General features: G+C 35.4%; 1 protein-coding gene across 4 annotated transcripts; it reads right to left on the bottom strand.

The window, feature by feature from the left end:
* Positions 1-3,759: 3,759 nt before the first annotated feature.
* LOC145254707 (protein fem-1 homolog C-like) lies at positions 3,760-20,240 on the bottom strand. Of its 4 annotated transcripts, XM_080113378.1 has the most exons (3): positions 19,621-19,972; positions 13,157-13,563; positions 3,760-4,341 (listed from the first exon to the last, which is right to left on the bottom strand). In XM_080113378.1, the coding sequence occupies exons 1-3, from the start codon at positions 19,648-19,650 to the stop codon at positions 4,284-4,286; spliced, it is 495 nt and encodes a 164-aa protein (XP_079969504.1). In that variant the 5' UTR covers positions 19,651-19,972; the 3' UTR covers positions 3,760-4,283. The 4 variants fall into 4 exon arrangements, with proteins under 4 accessions (XP_079969504.1, XP_079969502.1, XP_079969503.1 ...); XM_080113376.1 differs by lacking the exons at positions 3,760-4,341; positions 19,621-19,972 and adding an exon at positions 20,139-20,240 and having other exon boundaries at positions 11,044-13,563; XM_080113377.1 differs by lacking the exons at positions 3,760-4,341; positions 19,621-19,972 and adding an exon at positions 20,001-20,118 and having other exon boundaries at positions 11,044-13,563.
* Between the last annotated feature and the right edge of the window lie 592 nt (positions 20,241-20,832).

The following is a 20,832-nucleotide window of genomic DNA, read 5'->3' as shown; positions in this document are numbered from 1 at the left end:
AATTATAAAATTCTTTGAAGTTAATGTAAAATGTTTACGTGTGGAGTTTGAACCTACAGACCACTTCATGCAAAAAAAAAACAACAAAAAATGCTATCAACTTGCCCACAATTTTCACGGCCCGTTTTTCTATCATTATTGGGCAATCTCAAAAAATACCGTTAGGGCTTACAACATGGCCGCCAGAAGAGTCACGTGATTCGGTTGATCCAAAACATGAATCGCCGTATTACGAAACCGGAAAACGCAAATTTAAAGCAAACTTTGACAAACAAGCATAATAATTAAGTACAAAAACAGTTTTTCAATATCACAATAATAATTCATTTAGAACGGTCATTTAATTTTTTGTTGAGAAACAATCCAGTTTGTTTGTTTTTTAAAACAGTGTTTATAAAAAATATTTTATTCAGAGTTTTTCATAAAAATGGTATTTAAAACAAGGTGTTCATTTTTTTAAGATGTAATATTATAAAAATATGATGTAAAAAAACAGTTTATATTTTTAATTTTCATTTTATAAATTTAGACAGGATAGATGGAGGCGATGCAACAAATTGGCTCACAAAATTTATTTGGGCCGACTCTTTCACGCCACATAAATTCATTTAAATATGAAGTGAAGAGAGCCCTTGATGTACCGAATTGACGACGAAGTTTTTTCTTTGCTCGCATCCACGTATTTTCAATAAGTTTAGTATTTATAGTCGCGTCGTTAGGCTCCACAAAATTTCTTTCGTGGACAACAACATCGTGGCTGTAAATACCTAAGTCAATGTCTGCTACGGTTGCATAAGCGCTCCACCCATCGCTTATTATACGAGTCCCGGGTAAGATCCATTGGCGAATTATAGGGACCAGAGTTTCACGATTTCTGTCTGGAACCTCGATCAAAAGGCAATTCTTAGAGCCTCGTTCGATGGCGCCGAACACCCAATGGCTACGTCGGACAGTTCCGCTGTGATATTTCCGAGGGTAAAAATGGCTTTCATCAATTTAAACCTCTTTTGGGGTCCAGGTCTCATCTACACCCCCCCAATTGAATTGGGTTTTGTTCAATGTACTAAGTGCACACTTCCCTCAAAAAGTTGCACCAGTCGCTCACTGTGTTGGCACTCACCTCACTTTCTGTTGCCATAGTTTTTTGTGGAAAATCCATGCTCCACATATACATATTACAATGGTTCTTAGATTGAGGTTGCTTCTTTGAAAAAAAAGAGTTCGTTCTAATTGTATTACGATATCCATCGTTTCGGCAACGCCATCCCCAACCATCCTTCGATTCGGAATATCGAGCCAACACGCATGGTGACCCACAAATTTGACAATTGCATGAATTGGCTATCAGACGTCTCTGTGCAAGCCATGCCAATATGTGCACGTCATCTGGCATTGCTAACATTAGCCGAGACTGTCATAGTTTCGCCAAGTATAGCGTTATTGTCATGAACACGAGGAACGAGGAACAAGGGTGATACGTTAAGGGCCATTGATATTTTTGTAATTCTGAGGTAGGTAGCAGTTCCAATTTCAGGAATCGTCGTGGTTCAATTCCAGGAATTGTCATGGTTCAATTGCGTTCCGTCGACCACGACCACTTGTTTGTTCTGAATAAAATACTTTTTATAAACACTGTTTTAACTAAAAACAACCTAAGATTGTTTCTCAAAGTTTGCCTATTTTTATAACATTATATCAACAAAAAAATTAAATACAAACAAATTGTGATTGTTTGTCAAAGTTTGCCTTCAAGGCTGCGTTTTCCATTTGAACGATTCATGTTTTGGATCAACCGGATCACGTGACTCTTCTGGCGGCCATGTTGTAAGCCGTAACGGTATTTTTGGAGATTACCCATTATTGCTAAGTGACGACATGGAGAAAATGGCTTTACTGATAAATTAAAATAACGGTTTCGATTCTCGATAATTCTTGGGAGTATTCTTAGACAAAACTGATCTAAGATGACTCTCACACTTTCACACTAAATTTCTGTAAATTTTAAAGAAAATCTGTTCAGCAGCTTTGGAGTCGATAAGGAACGAAATAACACAAATACGAAGTTGCATTTATGTAACTGCATAGAGATTTTTTTTTTCGTATCCATAATTTCACTTGATATCTTTGTCGTTGAATTTTTAAAATTCCAATCTTTGCTGGTATGCATATTTGCACTTATATTTCCATTTCTCGTTGTTATACAGTATAATACTCCTGCAGATTAATTTACCAAAATTGATGCTGCTTTCCAGTTAACGAATAAAAATGTTATGTTCGTCTTTCTGTTTAATACAATGGAGTAGTTCCCCCTCACTCTATGTAGCTTTCTGTATTCCTTCTAAGATTCTTTTTGATTACTGTTATGCGTTTGATAATGTAAGCCTGACTTTAGATTTAAATGACACCTAATATAATTTATTATTTAAGTAACCCCCATGTTTATTATGCTCGAATGGATCAGGGGGTATTAAAATTGTATTGTTCCTATTTAAAATGCCTCCCCACGAGGGCAGTTAGACACCAGGGCCGTTTTTTTAATGTGGAGAAAAGGAACAAAAAATAAAAATTGTCTTACTCGTAAAGGAGTTCTTCTCCACTAACAGAACAAGAAATTGAAGTGTAGCATCTGAAGAACAGATACTACACTTTGATCTTAAACTTCTAAAATCGGGACGTAAAATGTTCACTTCAATTTAAAAATGTGGATAATGCGAAATACTAAGAAATCAACTACTACCGTGTACGTGATTCCGGACATCGACATTTTTAGTTAGAGGCCTTTGCACTAAAGTCACGTGACCTGATATTTATAATAGAAATCTCATTTGTCTGTTTAAATGTATGTATGTCTCCCTAAAACTTTTTCGACAAAGGCGATGGATTTTCAAGCAATTTTTGCAAGTCCTCCCGTGGGTTGGATTGACTTTGCCTAATTTTAACGTTGCGAACTTCCAGTAGCATCAGCGAATAGCGGTAGGACGTCAGGTTTTCTTTCACATTCTTTTCCGACTTTGCGTACCGGGTTTAAGCCTGCCTACCATCCCATTTTTCTTAACACACACCTGCAAGCACCCGCAGACCCAGGTTTGTCCCCAAATAAAAGCGAAAAATACGATCGAAACTGATTTCGTAGTATTTAATTGAAAGGGGGTTTATGAAAATTATCTAAACGTGACTAATTTCATTTTCTAAAAACGAAATTATTTGAACATCTGCAATTAAGAGTTTCTTGCTGAGGAAACACAGCAAAGTAAGGTCCTCAAAGATTATCTAAATATATTATGGGAAAATTTTTTTAGAAAGCCAAAACGATATGTTCGTTATAATTTTGAAAGTGCTTTTTTTTACCATGTACAGAATACATTTACCTTGAGCATTATAAAATAACACCTGTCGTTTAGATTTTATTAAATTTAAAATTTTACTATTAAAGATAGTTTTAAAAGGGCCAGCATATTTCTTATAAAATTTTAAATGAATCCGTAAATCAGCTCATGGATATTATTTTTTCTTGAAACTGCATTAATATTAAGCGTTCAATAGAGAATCAAAAAATTTTCGAACGAGTCCCTGATGTATCAAAGGACATTTTCCTTTGCATATTTATAATAGATATTTATTAAAAACTAAATGATTTTCTAGTCTACCAGTTTTATCATTAAAATAGAATGTAAAATTTAATAATTACAAAAACCTCAGACACCAATAGCTAAAGATACATTATGTGAAAGTACTACATTCATACTACTCGCCGAAACGTTCACAGGGAACATGAATTTTCACAAATACACCAAGAGCATTGCCAAAGCTGCTGTGAAGAACATTACTTACACCAGAGAGTATCCTGTATTCCCACAAGGCCACTATTCGCCCATGTCTGAAGAATTGCTGTCACATTTTCGATGGTGCATCTGCTGCTGATCTTGCTCATGGGCAGGATTAAGAGTCATTAACCTGATAAATCCTGAACTGCAATCTAAGCATCAACTTCTGTCACACACGTGAACTGTTTCATCCCTCTTCCCGTTTTAAAATGATTCGATGGTGGATGCTCAGACGAACAAACCTTTCTATCCCTTGACGTAACAATATTCTAACAAACTCGACAAGCAGAATAGTCCCGCCCCTACAAAGATCCCTAGATGTAAAAAAAAAAAATCCTTATCTAGTAGCGTATTCTACAAAACTACTAGATTTGGAATTTCCTTCCAGGTTTCTGCTTCTCCAATCGCACTGGCATGCAGAAGTTCAAGTTTAATGTGAACAGACATCTTGCTGCTCAATTACATAACCCCGCAACTTATGTCCATGCTAGAAGCTGCATACATCAAATTGTTTGGGCTGAAAATGTAATAATAAAAAAAAAACTTGTCAAATTTCTGGTTAAAAGATTTTACCAAGTACTTAAACAAAATAAATTGTAAGCATAACACACGAACAGTGTATCTGCATTTCTTTTGATTCCGCAAAGAAAAACAATTTTATCAATATGTAAGGTCGCGCCCACAATAGCAAAGTTGTATTATTTTTAGTTAGATAACTAGCAGGGCTACTCGGCATTGCTCGGGATCATACTAAACAATGAGAAAAATAAAGTTACTTTGGAACATATTGTTTGGATAGAGGAATTTTTGGTTTATGCATCATTTATTATCTCTAGCAAGACTTTTACTTACCCTAGGACCGGTATTACACAATCAGTCCTCGCGCGAAAGCGCAGGACACACAATATTTTAAATAATAATAGAATAACAATAACAAAGTCTTTCGCTAGCGAGGACTACTATTGACCGTAACCAGTTATACACTCCTTTTGAAATTTTTATCTCTTTTTCTCGTTATGTACTGAATATTTTTTAATGAAACCTATATGAAATATTGTCATTATTAAATTGTAAAGATTTTCTATTCTGAAAGAAGTTTTAAAAAATTTAATCTAAAAATGTTATTTTAAAGTTTTTGTTAAAAAAATTCAGATGTTCTTATTCAGAAATGTATGACAAAGAGGGAGTTGCAAAAAAGAGCTGTGGTGTGAGGAGCATTACAAACCGAAACAGAGAATATTCAGATATGTAATACAAAAAAGGGGGTTGCAAAAATGAGTTATGGTGTGAGGAGAAATACAATCTGAAATTGAGAGTAGGAGAGTTTTTTTTTATAACTACATACAAAACCACATTCATCTTTTTTTTTTAAATCCAAATTAATAAATTAAATAAAATATAATCTTAGAAAGATCCGATGCAAGTTAGAAAAACATTTCATCCGAGGCATGAAAATTGTTAAACAAAATGTATTTACTATAGGCTTTAAAAATAAAATACAAGATTCAATTTGAAATTTATTTATCTTCAAAGTGCACTTTTATACATTTTACAAAGTAATGTATTAAATCTTTATACTTTACTTTGTGAAATTTATAAAAGTACACTTTGAAGATATATTTCAAATTGAATCTTGTACCTTTATTTTTAAAGCCTATAGTAAATACATTTTGTTTAACAATTTTCATGCATTGGATGAAATATTTTTCTAACTTGTATATGGATGAAAATGTTATTTTCTAACGATGCCATAATTCCGACTTAAATGTTTTAATAAACACACACACAGGTTTCATTTATGTAATAGAGTAACAGTAAATGATCAAGTTAGAGGTGGCTGATTACTTTTAATGCATATAAAGCCAAGCTTTTATCTATATCATCAAAGCTCTGATGCCAATCTGGTATCAATTAAAAAGCGCGTCTCTCGTCTTTGGGAGATTTCATGTTTTTCCAAGCTTTTGGGCTTAAATAAAACCTGTATATCAAAGCCATTGCCGAAGTTGCTGGAAAAATGTTAGGATCCCTCTGCTGCTCTAGTAGCGATCTCACTCCTTCTGATGCAATTCTCTGCCCACATAAAATCCAGGTACGGCCAACGATAGAGTACTGTTTCCACATCTCGCGTTTTGGGACATTTTTACCATATTTGTCAAATTTCCTGTGTTATGTACGGTGCTGAACTTACTTGCTGTCTCGAGCTAAAGAATATTTTACTCACACAACACATGAAAATTTTCTTTTCCTACGATCTCATGGTTCGACTCTTTGATGCGGCTGTCAAAAGTTTATAGTAGATATACAAACACATACAAGTCTCCTTTATGTAATAGATTATCAGTAAATGAACAAGCTGATTTCTATTTGAGTCACTAAATTAATTTATTTATTCTCTGAACAATCTCCATAATTTTCATAAACCATCATAAAGGTAGAATGTCAATCGTAGAGAAACCTGTATATCAAAGCCATTGCAAAAGTTGCTGGAAAAATGGTAGGATCCCTCTACTGCTCTTGCAAACAAACGAAACACATTTTAAAAAATAACTTATTTTTTTTATAAAAACAAAAAAACTTTGAAATTTACCTGCCTCCCTACGAGGGTTAATTTAGGAGTTTACTATTTGAAAATAGCGTTTTATTTACAATTTATTTTTAAAGATGTATTTATAACAAAACGTATTTGTAAATAAAATGCAAAATAAAAAAGTTTACATTTTTATATAGTGAGCAAACAAACAAAAATATTTAAAGATACAATTTTATTTATAAATCTTTTAACTTGTTTTTTTATATAAAAAGAACACACTTGGCTATTTACTGACCTTCCCATGCCGGTAAAGATCGACATAAATTTGAGATTTATAAGAAAATAGGATGTCATATATAAGCATTATAAAACATCGAATTTTAATGTAGCTTTCTTCCCCAAAAAACAAAATATTAAAATTGTCTTCTGATGCAATTCTCTACCTACATAAAATCCAGGTACGGCCAACGATGGAGTACTGTTTCCACATCTCGAGTTTTGGAACATTTTTACCATATTTGTCAAATTTCCTGTATGTCTTTAGCAGTTATGTACGGTGCTGAACTCACTTGCTGTCTCGAGCTAAAGAATATTTTACTTACACAACACATGAAAATTTTCTTTTCCTACGATCTCATGGTTCGACTCTGATGCGGCTGTCAAAAGTTTGTAGTAGATATACAAACACATACAAGTCTCCTTTATGTAATAGATTATCAGTAAATGAACAAGCTGATTTCTATTTGAGTCACTAAATTCATTTATTTATTCTCTGAACAATCTCCATAATTTTCATAAATCATAAAGGTAGAATGTCAATCGTAGAGAAAATGTCGGACCAGAGTACTATTATGTAAATCAAATATTTTTTTTAAAAATCGTTACGGCTGATTTTTTTTTTTTTTGCTCGCATGTCCCTATTCCGAATTCGTAGTAGTGAGCCAAAAAACAATCAAATTATTGCACAGTAAAAATTTAATTAAAACGAAAATTATTTAGGAAGAGTGGTCAAACTTTGCATTTTATATAGCCCGGGAAAGGTAGGGTAGATGTGCTCGTAATATATACCTCTCAGTGTGTTAAACTATTTTTTTAAATTTATTAGGATTACCTGGCATATAGGTTCTATGGAGATTTGCATTGCCGCAAAGTAAGTATCAGTGTATCTTTCGATGCACACTTACAGATTAAAATAGAGTTCACATTTTCTCGGTAACTGACTCGCTTTAAGTGAATTTGTAACGGCGTTTTTTTTGTTTTTTTTTTGATAACCTGTTGCTAAGCAACAACCGTGGTACGATAAAATTGCCCCCTCTTAAAAAAATACAAAACTGCAGTTTTATTTAAAAAGTTTTATTGAAAAATAACAGTTCCGGGTACTTTATTATGTAAAAGAGCTGCCATCTATTCAATGTAGCCGTCTTCAGCCTCAATCAACGACACGATATGGGTCAGGAACTGGGTGCATGCTTTTTCCAAAAGCGCTGGTAGGAGCTCGGCGAATGTTGGGAGTCAGGCTTGCTTTGGTGTTGTGGGAGGCCATGTTGGTGATGTTATCGATGTATGACGAAACGAAATAGTTCAGTGGATTCAGGTTATGAAGGAAGGGGCCAGTGAGTGAAGGGTGCAAATTCGTAGCACTCCTTCCGAAGTCAAGCATGGGACTCTGGACTTTTTAGCTGGCACCAAATCCTGCAAGCCGACAAATCAGTCTGCCAGCGAACAACTGATTGCACCACCAAATCACTACTCTTCAACACATTTTCGTGTTGGCTTTCAAACTGACTTCGAAAATGTGAGGTGGCATGGTGTGGCCTCTATTTGAAACCGCATCTAAGATCGTAGCATTAGCCGGAAACTTTCCATCACCATAAGCATGTCCCTGTTATCCAGGTTTGCATGTTAAGGGTTCTGACAATTGTCCTATTTCATAACTTGGATCGGCAGAGAGCATGAGTTGTACAGCGGCGTATCTCCGACCTCGCCCGCAAAGCATTGTATATCACTTAACAGGAGACTTATCCCTTACAGTTTGCATAATAGACAAAATCATCAAACGGAAATAAAATAAGATCTTTTCCAGAGCGACAATTTTATCGTTTCACCCTGTATTATGGCATCTTTTGAATGCTCCATCAAGAATTAATATTTGATGCTAAAATGAGCACAAATTTAACTATATTTAAACATCAGTTTTGCAAAACATAGCAATCAGTCATTCGGATATAGTCTTTTGTATACTCTATTTGGTTAAACGTCTAGTAAATATAAAAAATTCAATCGAAAACCTTCCGGAAATCAAAAATATTATAGGCTAAATTTAAATATTACCTGTAAAAATATGTCTGGATGTATTAATATTCGTAATTTCATTTTTCACTTCCACACAAGATATGCAACACCTCGGCTTAACGTTCACAGAGGACACAAGTTGGAACAGATACATCGAGAACATGGTCAATACTGCTGCGAATAAGGTGGGCTTCCTTACCGCGCTAGAAATTTACTTACGACTGAAAGTATACTCTATCTCTATAAGGTCAGCATTCACCCGTATAGGGGTTATTGTTGTCACATTTGAGCTGGTGCTTCTGGCCTCACTCGTGGATAGGGCTCAAAAGAGCCACCAACCTGATAAGTCCTGAACTGTCATCTAAGCTTCAACCTCTGTCCGATCGACGAAATTTTGCATCCCTCTGCTTGTTTTACAAGTATTTTAATGGTAGAGCCTCCAAAGAACTACTAGCTTTTTACCCCCTTGACGTAAATGTCCGTCAAACCTGACAAGCAGTAAAAAAAAAAAAAAATCCGACCCCCACAGTAGAGGTACCTAGAAGTAAGAAGCCTTCTACACTAATAGTTCTTCCCCAGAACTGCTAGACTCAGGGAAACTCTTCCGAGTACCTACGTTCAACTGTAGTGACATATTGCTACTCAACTCCTTATAAAGTATCCCTGCAGCTTATGTCCCTGATAGTAACCCCTATATCAAAGTGTCACTGTGCCTTGTTTAGGGTGAAAATGTAAGAAAAACAAAGTAAACGAAACTATATGGAACAGAAAAACGAAAATATAAAAATATCACGGACAATTAAGAGTAATCGCATCAGTCACATCTCACTCTCGACGCAACCTTCTACTTATGCAAGAGTCAAATAAATCCCAAGATGGGATACTCATTTTACATCTTGGAAACTTCAAAACGAACCCGTTCCTGACTCGATAAGGTAAAAAACCGACTTCGCAATTCAGTGTATGATGGCATTTTCGCCACTACATCTTTCTCAAAGAAGAGCCACTGTTTCTACACGATGGATACTTTTATGGTAGATGTTTGAACGATCGCTGATCTATAGTATCTCCTCTGAACAAAAAAAAAAACACTGCAAAACACACCCAACCGAAACAACTTACCAAACGCCCTCTCCCTGCATGATCCTAAGCTAAAATTTCACGAGTATACGTTCCCGACAGCTGTCCATCTATGGAACACAATGCCGTCTGTCTGCTTCATGGTTGACTATAACATGGTCATCTTCAAGCCAAATGTGAATAAATTCTTATCGAGTCTCCATTTAGATAATCTTGCCCTATCAAAGTTTCCGTGAAAAATGTCTCACCAGCTACCTAACACTTAACCCATACTCCTGACTGGCGTTCAGGTCTTAAGTTGTGGCATGAGTTAAAAATTCGCGTCCTTCTAAAAGGAAAAAAAGCTATTAAATTGGGAATCGAATCTCTGATGACGTCACATTTATCGAAGCTAAGCAGATGAGGATTACTGGCCCCCGGGCGACAAGATCAAAGTGGAGTATCTGTTCCGACAGATACTGCAAGCAGAGACCATATGTGGGGGTAACTCCACATATCAGACCTTGGTCAATGTAAGGGCAACCCTTCATACCAACAGTTACTATCCAGCTCCCATTTCTCACCCATCGGGAGGTGGTCCCCTTCCCCCCCTCTACATTAAAAAAACGGCCTTGTGCCTAATTTGCTCAGTGGGGAAGCAAATAAATACATACTGGTCACGGCACTAGAACGAATCCGTTGCATTGAGCTTGCAAAAAAAAAAAAAAAAAAAAAAAAAAAAAAAAAAAAACCTTATATGGGGTGCTCGTTTTGTTTTACGGCATATCAACCTTTTTCCGGTTATTTACTGCCGAATCCAGTGATTCAGAAGAAAAAGTTTTTAATAGAGTATATTTGTTTGTTTGTTTGCTTTTTTTCAAGTCAGTTTCTATTTAACCCATAGTTGGAACCCTAACAGCTACTACCATTCCAGGTCAGAGTGGACCTGAGAGCAATGACAATCAAGGGGTGGCTCAACACTCCCGAAAGCCCTCAATGTGGGGCCTCACCATCGGATATAGTTTAAGGTCAAATTCAGGACCGCTCGTAGTGGAGTGAGTATATTCGGTGCTCATCATTCAATTCCAAGCAACGTTGCTAGTTGTTGTCATTAAAATATAATAGTGTAAAGTATAGTATAAACTTTAAAATAATTTAAAATTCAATAATATTCGCTATTTTTTAATCTTACTTAGGAAATTCTGATTAAATATGTAATGTGCGCAAACACGAATATACGGGATTTGTAAAATTGAAAAAAAAAAATACATTTTTTTTGTAAGTAATTAGTACACGAAAAGTGGTTACGTAAGGAAAATTAAAAGGACTCCCGGGAAATTCTGTGTAGGTCCACATGTTTTATATTTTATTTGTAAAGAGAAGGCTATTTGATTGATAATCGAGTTTATGTTGACGACACGGTTGTTGGTGATAAACGAATGAAGATAATCTGTCCACGAAGACTTCACATATGATGTGATATGCGTTCTAAGGTTGAAAACAATAAATATGAATGTACTTTTGTTCGTAAAATCATTAAAAAATATCGCGAGCATCAACATTAGTTTGGATTTATTTATAAATACAATGAAAATTCAGATTAAACCGAATGGCATTTTTTGTTTTAATAGTATTTGTGACATTTTTTTAATAGTATTTGTGAAATTTTTTTAATGTTCGGGTAAGGTAATCCATTAGCAAATCTCTGAACTGAATTGTATGTCATAACGTGAAATAGCAATGGGTTTCTTTTTAGGAAAGCAACGATAAATCACTAAAAAAGTATGTTGGAACTATATATGAACGTAATTGCTGCATATAAAAAAAAATTACAACTCCTCACGAGGAGGAATCATTATGTATTAAGATGAATGTCGGATAAAATAAAACTCACAAAATCCGTGTTCGAAAGGATGATGTCGATAGTTAAAAATTAAAGACTTAGATGGACATAGTTGATATCTAAAACAGAAACTTCTTAAAAGTAGACAGAAGAACAAAAAAAAAGCAAAGAAAAGAGATATAAAATAGCGGATACTTTTAAAAAACGAACCCTTAATCTGAATGAAGTTTTATAAATGAGACTAATATTTTTGGAAATACTTCTGGGATCTTGATCCCATATTTATGTATAGCGTGAGCAGCCATACATTGTAGGGACACAAATTTTAAAGGGTTGGTAATAATCCCAATATCTTCCAACCATTTCAGTGGGGTTTGGTTATGCATATTAACTGAATCAATATGGGCCCCCGCGTCTGCTAACAAGTCAACTAGATACACGAGGTGAGACCTATCACCTGATAAGAGAGGGATCATATGCATCGGCGTGTTTTTTTCTTTGTCCGTGCAATTCGCATCAACGGAGCAACTGAGAAGAAAAGGGATCATGGCAAAGTTAGGAGATTCATTGATCGCCTGGTGAAGTAACGTTGTGGGATAAGGGTAGGAGTGAAAACGAAGTATGCTACCGATCCCTTCTTTAATGCACTTCTCGTCTTGTGTGCACAGATTAAATTTTTTCATGGCGTTGATATTCCTAAGAACAAGTAGCAGAAGGTCTAAGTAAAGTAAAAGATAAAAGGCATCTTCATCTCTTAAAAGCTCTTTCCAGTTAACTTCTTTAATAAAATTAATCAAATATTTAAACTTTAATAAAAAGTCGCCCATGTCTGATGGATCACTATAAAAGTGACGTCGAAACAAGCAATGTAATGATACGGTAGCTCTCCGCAATGGGTAATCGGATTCCCTTAATGGGTTAATCGGGAACTCCACAAGTTCGCTCAGTACCATTATAGCTCGCAATAAGTCATTGCGAAATAGAGGATGCTGAGCGACAAGCACAAAGGCATCTTTAATTAACTCCTTGTAAGGACAAAGCAAACGGACGAACACAATTAATGCCTGGATATAAAGTTCTGACCCCCGAGTCGCTAGTCCGTTGAGTTGTTCTTCGCAACTAAATTCCGATCCCAGAATAGTCTTACATTCATGCTGAAATTTATCTGAAACCCCAAAGAATTCATCAGTACGAATTCGTATTGCTCTTCTCCAACATCGCAACCCTTTCCCAATGTCGGATAGAAAAACTATAAACTTCGCCCCGCATAACTCCAGCGCGCGCAAATGATCCTTTACAGAGAATATCCTATAATTCAACAAATAGTGTTCAGCATTACGCTGCTCATGCAATAACGTCATACACAGGATATTGTCCTCAGAATCGTTTGTTATTTTAAGGCTCATTCCAGCTGACAGTGCATCGTTTATTATACTAATATCTCCAAGGATGGAAGCGCTAAAAATACTGTAGAAATCGAAAAAAACATTTGCATTATCGAAATGCGTTTCTGTCGTCCAGGTAAATTTATTAGCAAATTCTGCTATTTCGTCCAAAGGTCGGATTCGGTTAGTACAATACTGCAGTATAGATGACAAAGTCAAATACCTTTTATTAAAAGCATACATGGAACAATTCCTGGCTTCGCGTCTATCGACAACGACAGCTCCACGGCTTATCAATAAAAGCAAAACTGAAACGTTTGCCTTATCGACAGAAACGAACAATGGTGTTAACTTTTTTTGTTGACGAGAGAAACGATCAGAGATATCAGCTTCACATTCATCCAGGAAATATTTCGCGATGTCCCGGAAGCCGAGTTCACAGGCATGTCCGAGAAGGGTATTATTATTTCTGCAGATCGTCTTGCAGACAATCACGTGACGATGACGTAACGTTAACGGAGTAAGAAGTAGACGTATACCATCGAGGTCATTCGCGTTGATCATATTGTACAATGACCGTCCGTTTGGTACATTAGATTGCTGAACGTCAACTGCCACACTATCCGCCATCTGAAACAAAAATTATTTTATTAATAATTTTCAATATATAAATGCGTCTTGTTTGCAGGCTCTGACTAAAACTTGGATGTATTCAAGTCCAACGTAAACAAATTCCTAATGAACCGCCCTCTTAAGTAAACACTTCATTATATCTCCACACTAACGTACTGTACTTGCAATAACCCTTATCACTGAGTGGCTTCCGGGCCTTGATATGTGGTAACCACCGTGTAAAAAAAAAAAATCGGGTCGTTTAAAGGAGCTCTGAGAGCTTGCCGCTTAAGATAAAACTTACAGTTAAAGTTATTTGATAGATGTAAAGTAACCAAAACACACGAGCAAATATACAAAAACTTGTCTGTGTGTATGCGAAGCCTTTACTAAGTTGCCATATTTTTGTCTACAGACTTGAAACTATAGAGGACGCAGGTCTGTTGAACAAATTTGGTTTGGTTTTAGTGGCTAAAAATAACTGGCTTAGGGGGTTGAAACATTTAAAAGAAAAAAAAATGTAACTTTGCAAGTAAAAATAAATTATAGTGCCTCTTTACTCATGCCGCACATATACATTTACATGCATATGTGTTTATTTTTAAAGTTTCGATATCCATGTATAGCCAGCTCAAATGAAAAAGAATGCCACTGCAGAGGTACATGTTTTGGTTTCAATTCTAGCTGAGGACACTAAACTAATTCTTAGAACTTTAAATTATTACGATATATTAGAAACAATAAATATTGGTCTCATAATCACGACATATGAAGGAATTAAAGTGTCATATTTAAGCGTAATTTACGACAGAACAACGCAAAGAGGCACGCTAGTACTTCTATGAAAGGAAACTATCTTATGAATAGCGATGCTTATTTAAAAACAGAACAGTCGGAGCTGTTAAATAAATTTGTTCAAATCAAGAAAATTTAGAATATTTTAATGTTATAATTTGCGGTGTTAAGAAAAGGGTTACTAAATCTAAGTCTGTTTGGATTCGTTGTAATTCTTGTTCTTTTGTAGAATGTGACTAGTCCTTCGGTTTATTGAAGGCCAATGATCATACTAGTTGAATAAGTTTAAGTTTTGCAGTCATAGTAACATGATTTACTTTTAGTCACACCAAACAATACATATTGTCACATAAGCAGCTACTACCTGAAATCCTGTCTACCAAAAAATCGTGGTAGTTTAGAAGCGAGATGTCTGTTCACATTATATTTTACTATCTTACTATAGACGGGGGTAACATTTGGGGAATTCCAAAATCTAGCTGTAAAAAAAAAAAAATAAAAAATAAAATAAATTAAAAAAAAAAAAACTATTAGAGTAGACGTTTTGGCACCAACGAGTTTCTGAAATTAAAGTATTTTAAACTTACTATATCCATCAAAATAAAGTCGTTGATTGGTTGGTTGCTTTACGGCATATCAACCCTTTTTTAATGTCGGATCCAAAGATTTAAGAAAATTTTTTTTAATAGAATATATTTGTTGTTTTCAAGTCGGTTTCTATTTAACCCATAGTTGGAACCCTAACAGGTACTACCACTCTGGGTCAGAGTGGACCTGGGAGCAATGGTAATTAAAGAGTGGCTCCACACTCCCCAAAACCCACAAGCTGGGGCCTCACCACTGGATATAGTTTAAGGTCATATCCAGGACGCAAAATAAAGTCTATTCATGTTGGACTAATATGTACAAACTACACTGAATCCCAAAGTAATTCTCACTAGTGTGGAAATCCCACAAGGGTTTCATATGTAATATATTGATGTTGGCTTTCTGTAAATGTTCAGTGTAAAGGCAGACGCTCTGATATAATTTCAGCTTTTGCGTAAAAAAAAAAAAAAAAAAAAAAAAAGCTGCAAAAGTATTTAAGCAAGCAGGAACGCCCGGCACAGCCCGGTCGTAAAGTACGCTTAAATATATTTTAATTCTTGCAGATTTCGTATATATTACTACAGAGTTAATGCTGTATTGATTTTTATTATAAATTTCTGATATCAAAAATAAAATATCCATATAACATGGTTGCGTTAGTTTGAATCGGAACAAAAATAAAACTGATGAACATACACGCACATATATCATTCACATACAGCACTGTTTCGCAGCTCATCAGTGCAGCTAGACAGGCAACTGCCTCAAGCCAGGATCGAAACCCGACCGCTCAAATGACGTCAAGGCTTCTCACCATTGCGCTATACGGCTGATGCTTAGTGGGTAATGAATTAACGATGTTTTGAAATCGTTCAAATGCCTCCGCTCGATTTGTTTGCACAAAGAGCATGACTTACTACGCTTATAGCAGTTTGTATCACTTCCCAATATGCTCAACCCAATATAGGGAGCATTAGTCATCCACAGAGTACTGTTTCGCTGTTTCACATCTCATCAGTGCGGCTAGACAGGCAACTGTCTCCAGCCAGGATCGAAATATATGAGAGTTTCCTCAGTAATATTTGAAACTGAAAATTATGAATTCTTGATAAAATTATTCATTAAAAAAAATAAAGAATTAAGAGCCATCAGCTATAATCGAAACCAAAAACTGAAAAATTCTTTATAAATTTTTTACAAGAAATGGAAGTACGTAACCAACGCCCGGACGTAAACGTGGAACAAAATAGCATACATGCTAACGTATTAATATTTATAAATATTGTAAATGGGAATTTACACCCATTTTATTATTACTGTATTTACTATTCAAAGGAATCTACATTAAAGACATAACGTTATTTACATATTACATTAAAGAAATACTATTTTATTATATATATTGTTATTGTGATAAAATTGTTTCATGTAGACATAGAATGTAAAATTGATTTATTTAGATTTGTCAATGAACTCACATCAGTTGTATTTAAAAAAATAGAAGTAACCTATATAAGTGTTATTTCTCCTTTAAGCTATGAGAGTTATTTCCCCTGTAAATTTTATAATGTATACGGTTGATACAAAAATGTTTATATACAAGTTGAACGTCACAAACAACATTTTTACACCAACCTAACATATTAGAACACCGGGATACGGCATTAAAATTACTAATAGAAGACAGTACAGTATATAATATAACAAATAGCACCGTAAGTGGGGAAATACCGTAAAAAGGAACCGGAAAAAACATCGTATACCACATCGTAATCTTACAGGCCGCATTTTAGGGTCACCGTATCCCGGTATTCTACTGTAAAACAATTTTTATTGACGCTAGTAGTTATCTTCCGTTTCAAGTTTTTATTTTTGGCGCTAATGCAGACAGTGATCCACGCTATTGTTTTAAATCGTATTTCCACGTTTAATTAAAGTTGTTTTTAATTATCATTCAGTTGTAAGGTTAAAGTTCAGAATAGGTACAAAACCCCTTCCCATTTTAAGAATGGCTTTCTAAATAACTTTTCCGCACGGATCACTCTGCATGAGTACCTAATTTTTATAAATTAAAATTGATATAATGTATTCTTCCATATATATATATATATATATATATGCACACATAACTTTAAATGGTATTCATTGTTTTGAGATATATAATTTACAGTTGATTTGATGTATTTTTATTGTATTGTTGGAACTGCATATCAGTCTGGAATTTTCTGACTGTTCAAAGAAAACAATTCAAAGGTACAAGCGTGTTTACGAGCAAAATGTGCCGGGGAGAGAGTGTGTGAGGGTGAGAGAAACAAAGTCACACAGCCCTATACTGTCGTTCGAGCGCTCCGATGCCTTCCAAGTGGCTTTTATTCTTTTAAGTGCCGCGCCAGTAGCTCTGAAATTTGCAACCCATAGCTGTATTACTTTTCTATCTGAAAACGCACCATGCGGTCGTAACTTATAACTAACACTGACAGATCTGTATTGCAGTTACAAATTCAATATTTTTCAAGTACAATACTTTACTAAAACCACGATGTGCGCCAGTCTAGACCATATTGCTTGAAACATGGAAAGTTAGCAGCTAAATGAAACTAGGATTAACACGTGCATAAGTTTATTAGCAACATACAGTTGAATGTGTAAAATTCAAGAAATATTTCTGCCGCATCCACTGTAAAATATTTTTGTGTAAAAAAAATACTCTTTCCGAACTCAATTCAAGCAGCAGTATTTGTCTCACTTGCCATTAGCTTGCAAGCTTTTAATAATTTCACTGGTTTCGAAAAGACAGTTTTTGTGTGTGGGGGGCGGAGGGTAGGACAGATTATACACTTGATTATGGAGAATAATGCCGGAGTTATAACGACAGATTACGGATTTAGTAGAGATATTTAGTGAACAAAACTATGCTCTCCAGTTGCAGTGTTCCGTCATCCACAATATTTCGCACTATAATGGTTTTATTATTTAATAGGAATTCATTAAGATGAGTATTTAATTTTTACTTATTGCGAACTATTATCCTTATGTTCTTAGTTGTTTCATGACGTTTCGGCCTACTATTCCTTTGGCCTTCGTCAGGTGGTAACCGCGACGGATAACTGAATCTCCTGACTGCGTTAACTGCCTTCCATAGTTGTCTCACCACGTTTTGGCCAAGTAAGCCTCTGGCCGGCTTTTGGGTGGGGTTGAAACCGCTACCTTCAGACGATTCTTATCTGGAACCGTAGAGATTAAACGTCTATCAACTGCGCCACGGGCTCCGAAGTGCGATCAAGGTTGAATTTTTTGGTCTTATACGAAGGCCAGAGGAATAGTTGGCCGAAACCTCGTGAAACTAAGAAAAGATACGGATAATAGTCCGCAATAAATAAAAATGAATAATGGTTCAGTTCGGTGAGCATTCATAGTCCAAACTAGAAACTCCCTGAATACTTAGGATCTGATTGTTTTCTATAGAGGAAGCCGTTTTGTGTTTTTTAATTGACTGACGTGTATACAAAGACATTTGTCTTGTACATATTTAATATATTTAGAATTACACTCAATTAAAAAATTGAGAAAAATCGTTATGATTGTCACCGAACGTAGATGTTAAAACGTACGATTTTTCAATTTCTGCAACCATGGCACTAACAGTAGAATTGAATTCACCCAAGTATTTAAAAAACACGGCCGATAGCCATTAGTCGCGTGCTCTCGTGTAATGAATGAATGCAGGATTGACATGAATTCTTAAAGATAAACTAAAATGACCGAAAAAAATGGGCTGAAATAACTTCAAGTAAATGACTGACTTTAATGAAATTAAGGATGAATTGAATGACCTTAAGGACTTGAATGCTTAAGTAACTGGAATCCTTAAAAAAACAACTTGAAGGATCTGGGGAATGACTTGAATAGCTTTGAGACCGATTAGTAGTAAAGTGGGTGATCATTTTACATTAAATACAGAAAAGTGATCCACCACTAAAATGTACAGCATGTAGTAAGAACAAATACTACACTTTGATCTTGGCCAAAAGGTCAAGAAAAGCTTAAAAAGCTAAGAACAGCATCTATTAAGAACAGACCTTTGATCTCAACCAAAACGGTCAAGCACAAGGGTTACGGACAGACCGATCGACGGACCTACGAAGTGAATTATAGAGTCGCTTGCACGCGACTAAAAGTCAGAGGCCGACGGCTCTAAAGGTTCATTTGTCTATAAACGTGAGAATGTGCGGGAGGAGACTTCAATTTATACTCAACTAAATTTGTATCTACAGACTTCAAATTCGGGGTACTGATGCACTGAAATAACGTTATTATTTTAGCCATTCTTAACATGAGGGGAGAGTGTTTTGTACCTATTCTGTACTTTAACCTGACAATTAAAAAGAACTTTAAACTAGGAAATACGATTAAAAAAAAAAATAGCGCGGATCAGTAAGTGCATTAGCACAGGTAAACATTGGTACTTGGGAGTCATCGGATTTTTATCTGTTCGTCAACTGTTGTAAAACACGAATGCGCATATCTCGTGAAACACGATAGCATCTCTATATTAAGATGTTTGAAAACGCTTTGTAAAGAACATTTCAAGCTGGTCTAATTGTTATCGTACTCGACTTTAGGGTTTTATTTCGACCTCAGCTCAAGTGTTTTTTTTTAACTTTCAAGTGAAAAGTTTAGAAAAATACTCACATGCATATGCCTCTGTATTAAAATAGGCATGCGTATTTTACGACTGGGAAATCCCGGGATGGGACACGGTTCGTTAAAAATAAAACAGATTGATCAATGGACGAGTTTCATAAGATCTTCGTTCGGTTGTGGGTACGCGTAACATATGCAGTGTAATCCGGATTACAGAGACTTCTTATAGTGATTGTGCATTACCACAGGGACCAGAAAAACAAAACTTTTATATCCTTTTTTTCTGATTCGGGATACACTGTATTAGCTCATACATTCTGTATTTTTAAATAAAGTAAAAATCCAAAAAGATACTTTTCTATTGCCTACAGCGAAGACGAATGACAAAAAAAAAAATTATCCGGAACGCAAAACAGTTAATAACAAACGTATACAATCCAAGTGTCAGCCTTTCGTAGACAAGGAAATTATAATTTTCTTAAAAAATTAAAGACTGTCATCAAAGAGTCTAATAGTTCCGGATTGAAGAAAAATAAACAGGGGAGGGGGGATCTCTTCAAAATTACCTTGCATATTCTGCCTTTTGGTTTTCGGAGCGTCTCAGTCTAACAGCCGGATATTATACGTTGCTATGCAGTTCATGGTATAAATATTTGCATGTTTGAGTGGATTTCCATCAAGTACAAAATTACCCGCAAATATGTCATTGCTTTAAGGACGGGATTAAACGAAATATTTTCTGTTTCCATTGAAATTTCGCAAATGATGACTCACAGGTTCGCGCCTGTGTTTTTGCTGATCTTGAGATATTTGAATTAAAACGTGGGCATATCTTTAGCAGAAATAACGTTTTTTTTTTTAAATTAAAAACGTACACCGTTTTAACTTTTTTTCACCTTAACATTCATTGTTTAATTGACGACCTTTAAAAGTCTTCGGATATGGTGAAAACGAATATCACAGTAAGATTTGGGTCAAACAATACTGTAATCCATCATGTTTTCCTGGGTCCACCCTTGTTTTGTCCATGGTCTGCGATCCCTTACGTACACATATATCTTGGAAGACGCCGTCTATCCCCTATATCCCCGGCTCTATATAAATTATTTTGGAAATTCTGCCCTTTATATCCCCCACTCCCCACTAGGAATGATATGCTTGTTTTCGACCCTTTGACACACAATATGGTTTCCGCTCTGCAAGATCTACCGCAGATGTGCTGACGGTTATATCCCACAGGATTAGTCAATCTCTTGACAA

This window comes from Euprymna scolopes, chromosome 30 (genome assembly GCF_053919585.1).
Source record: "Euprymna scolopes isolate OS-2025 chromosome 30, ASM5391958v1, whole genome shotgun sequence".
NCBI classification, from domain to species: Eukaryota; Metazoa; Mollusca; class Cephalopoda; order Sepiida; family Sepiolidae; genus Euprymna; species Euprymna scolopes.
This window is presented reverse-complemented; position numbering and strand designations above follow the sequence as displayed.

What these genes read in the sequence shown, in the direction of transcription:
- LOC145254707 (XM_080113375.1), bottom strand. Translation starts at nt 19,650, where the DNA reads ATGCCTATTTTAATACAGAGGCATATGCAT. An exon ending in TAATACAGAGGCATATGCAT is followed by an intron (nt 13,564 to 19,620) that starts GTGAGTATTTTT and finishes TTTTTGTTTCAG; the next exon opens with ATGGCGGATAGTGTGGCAGT.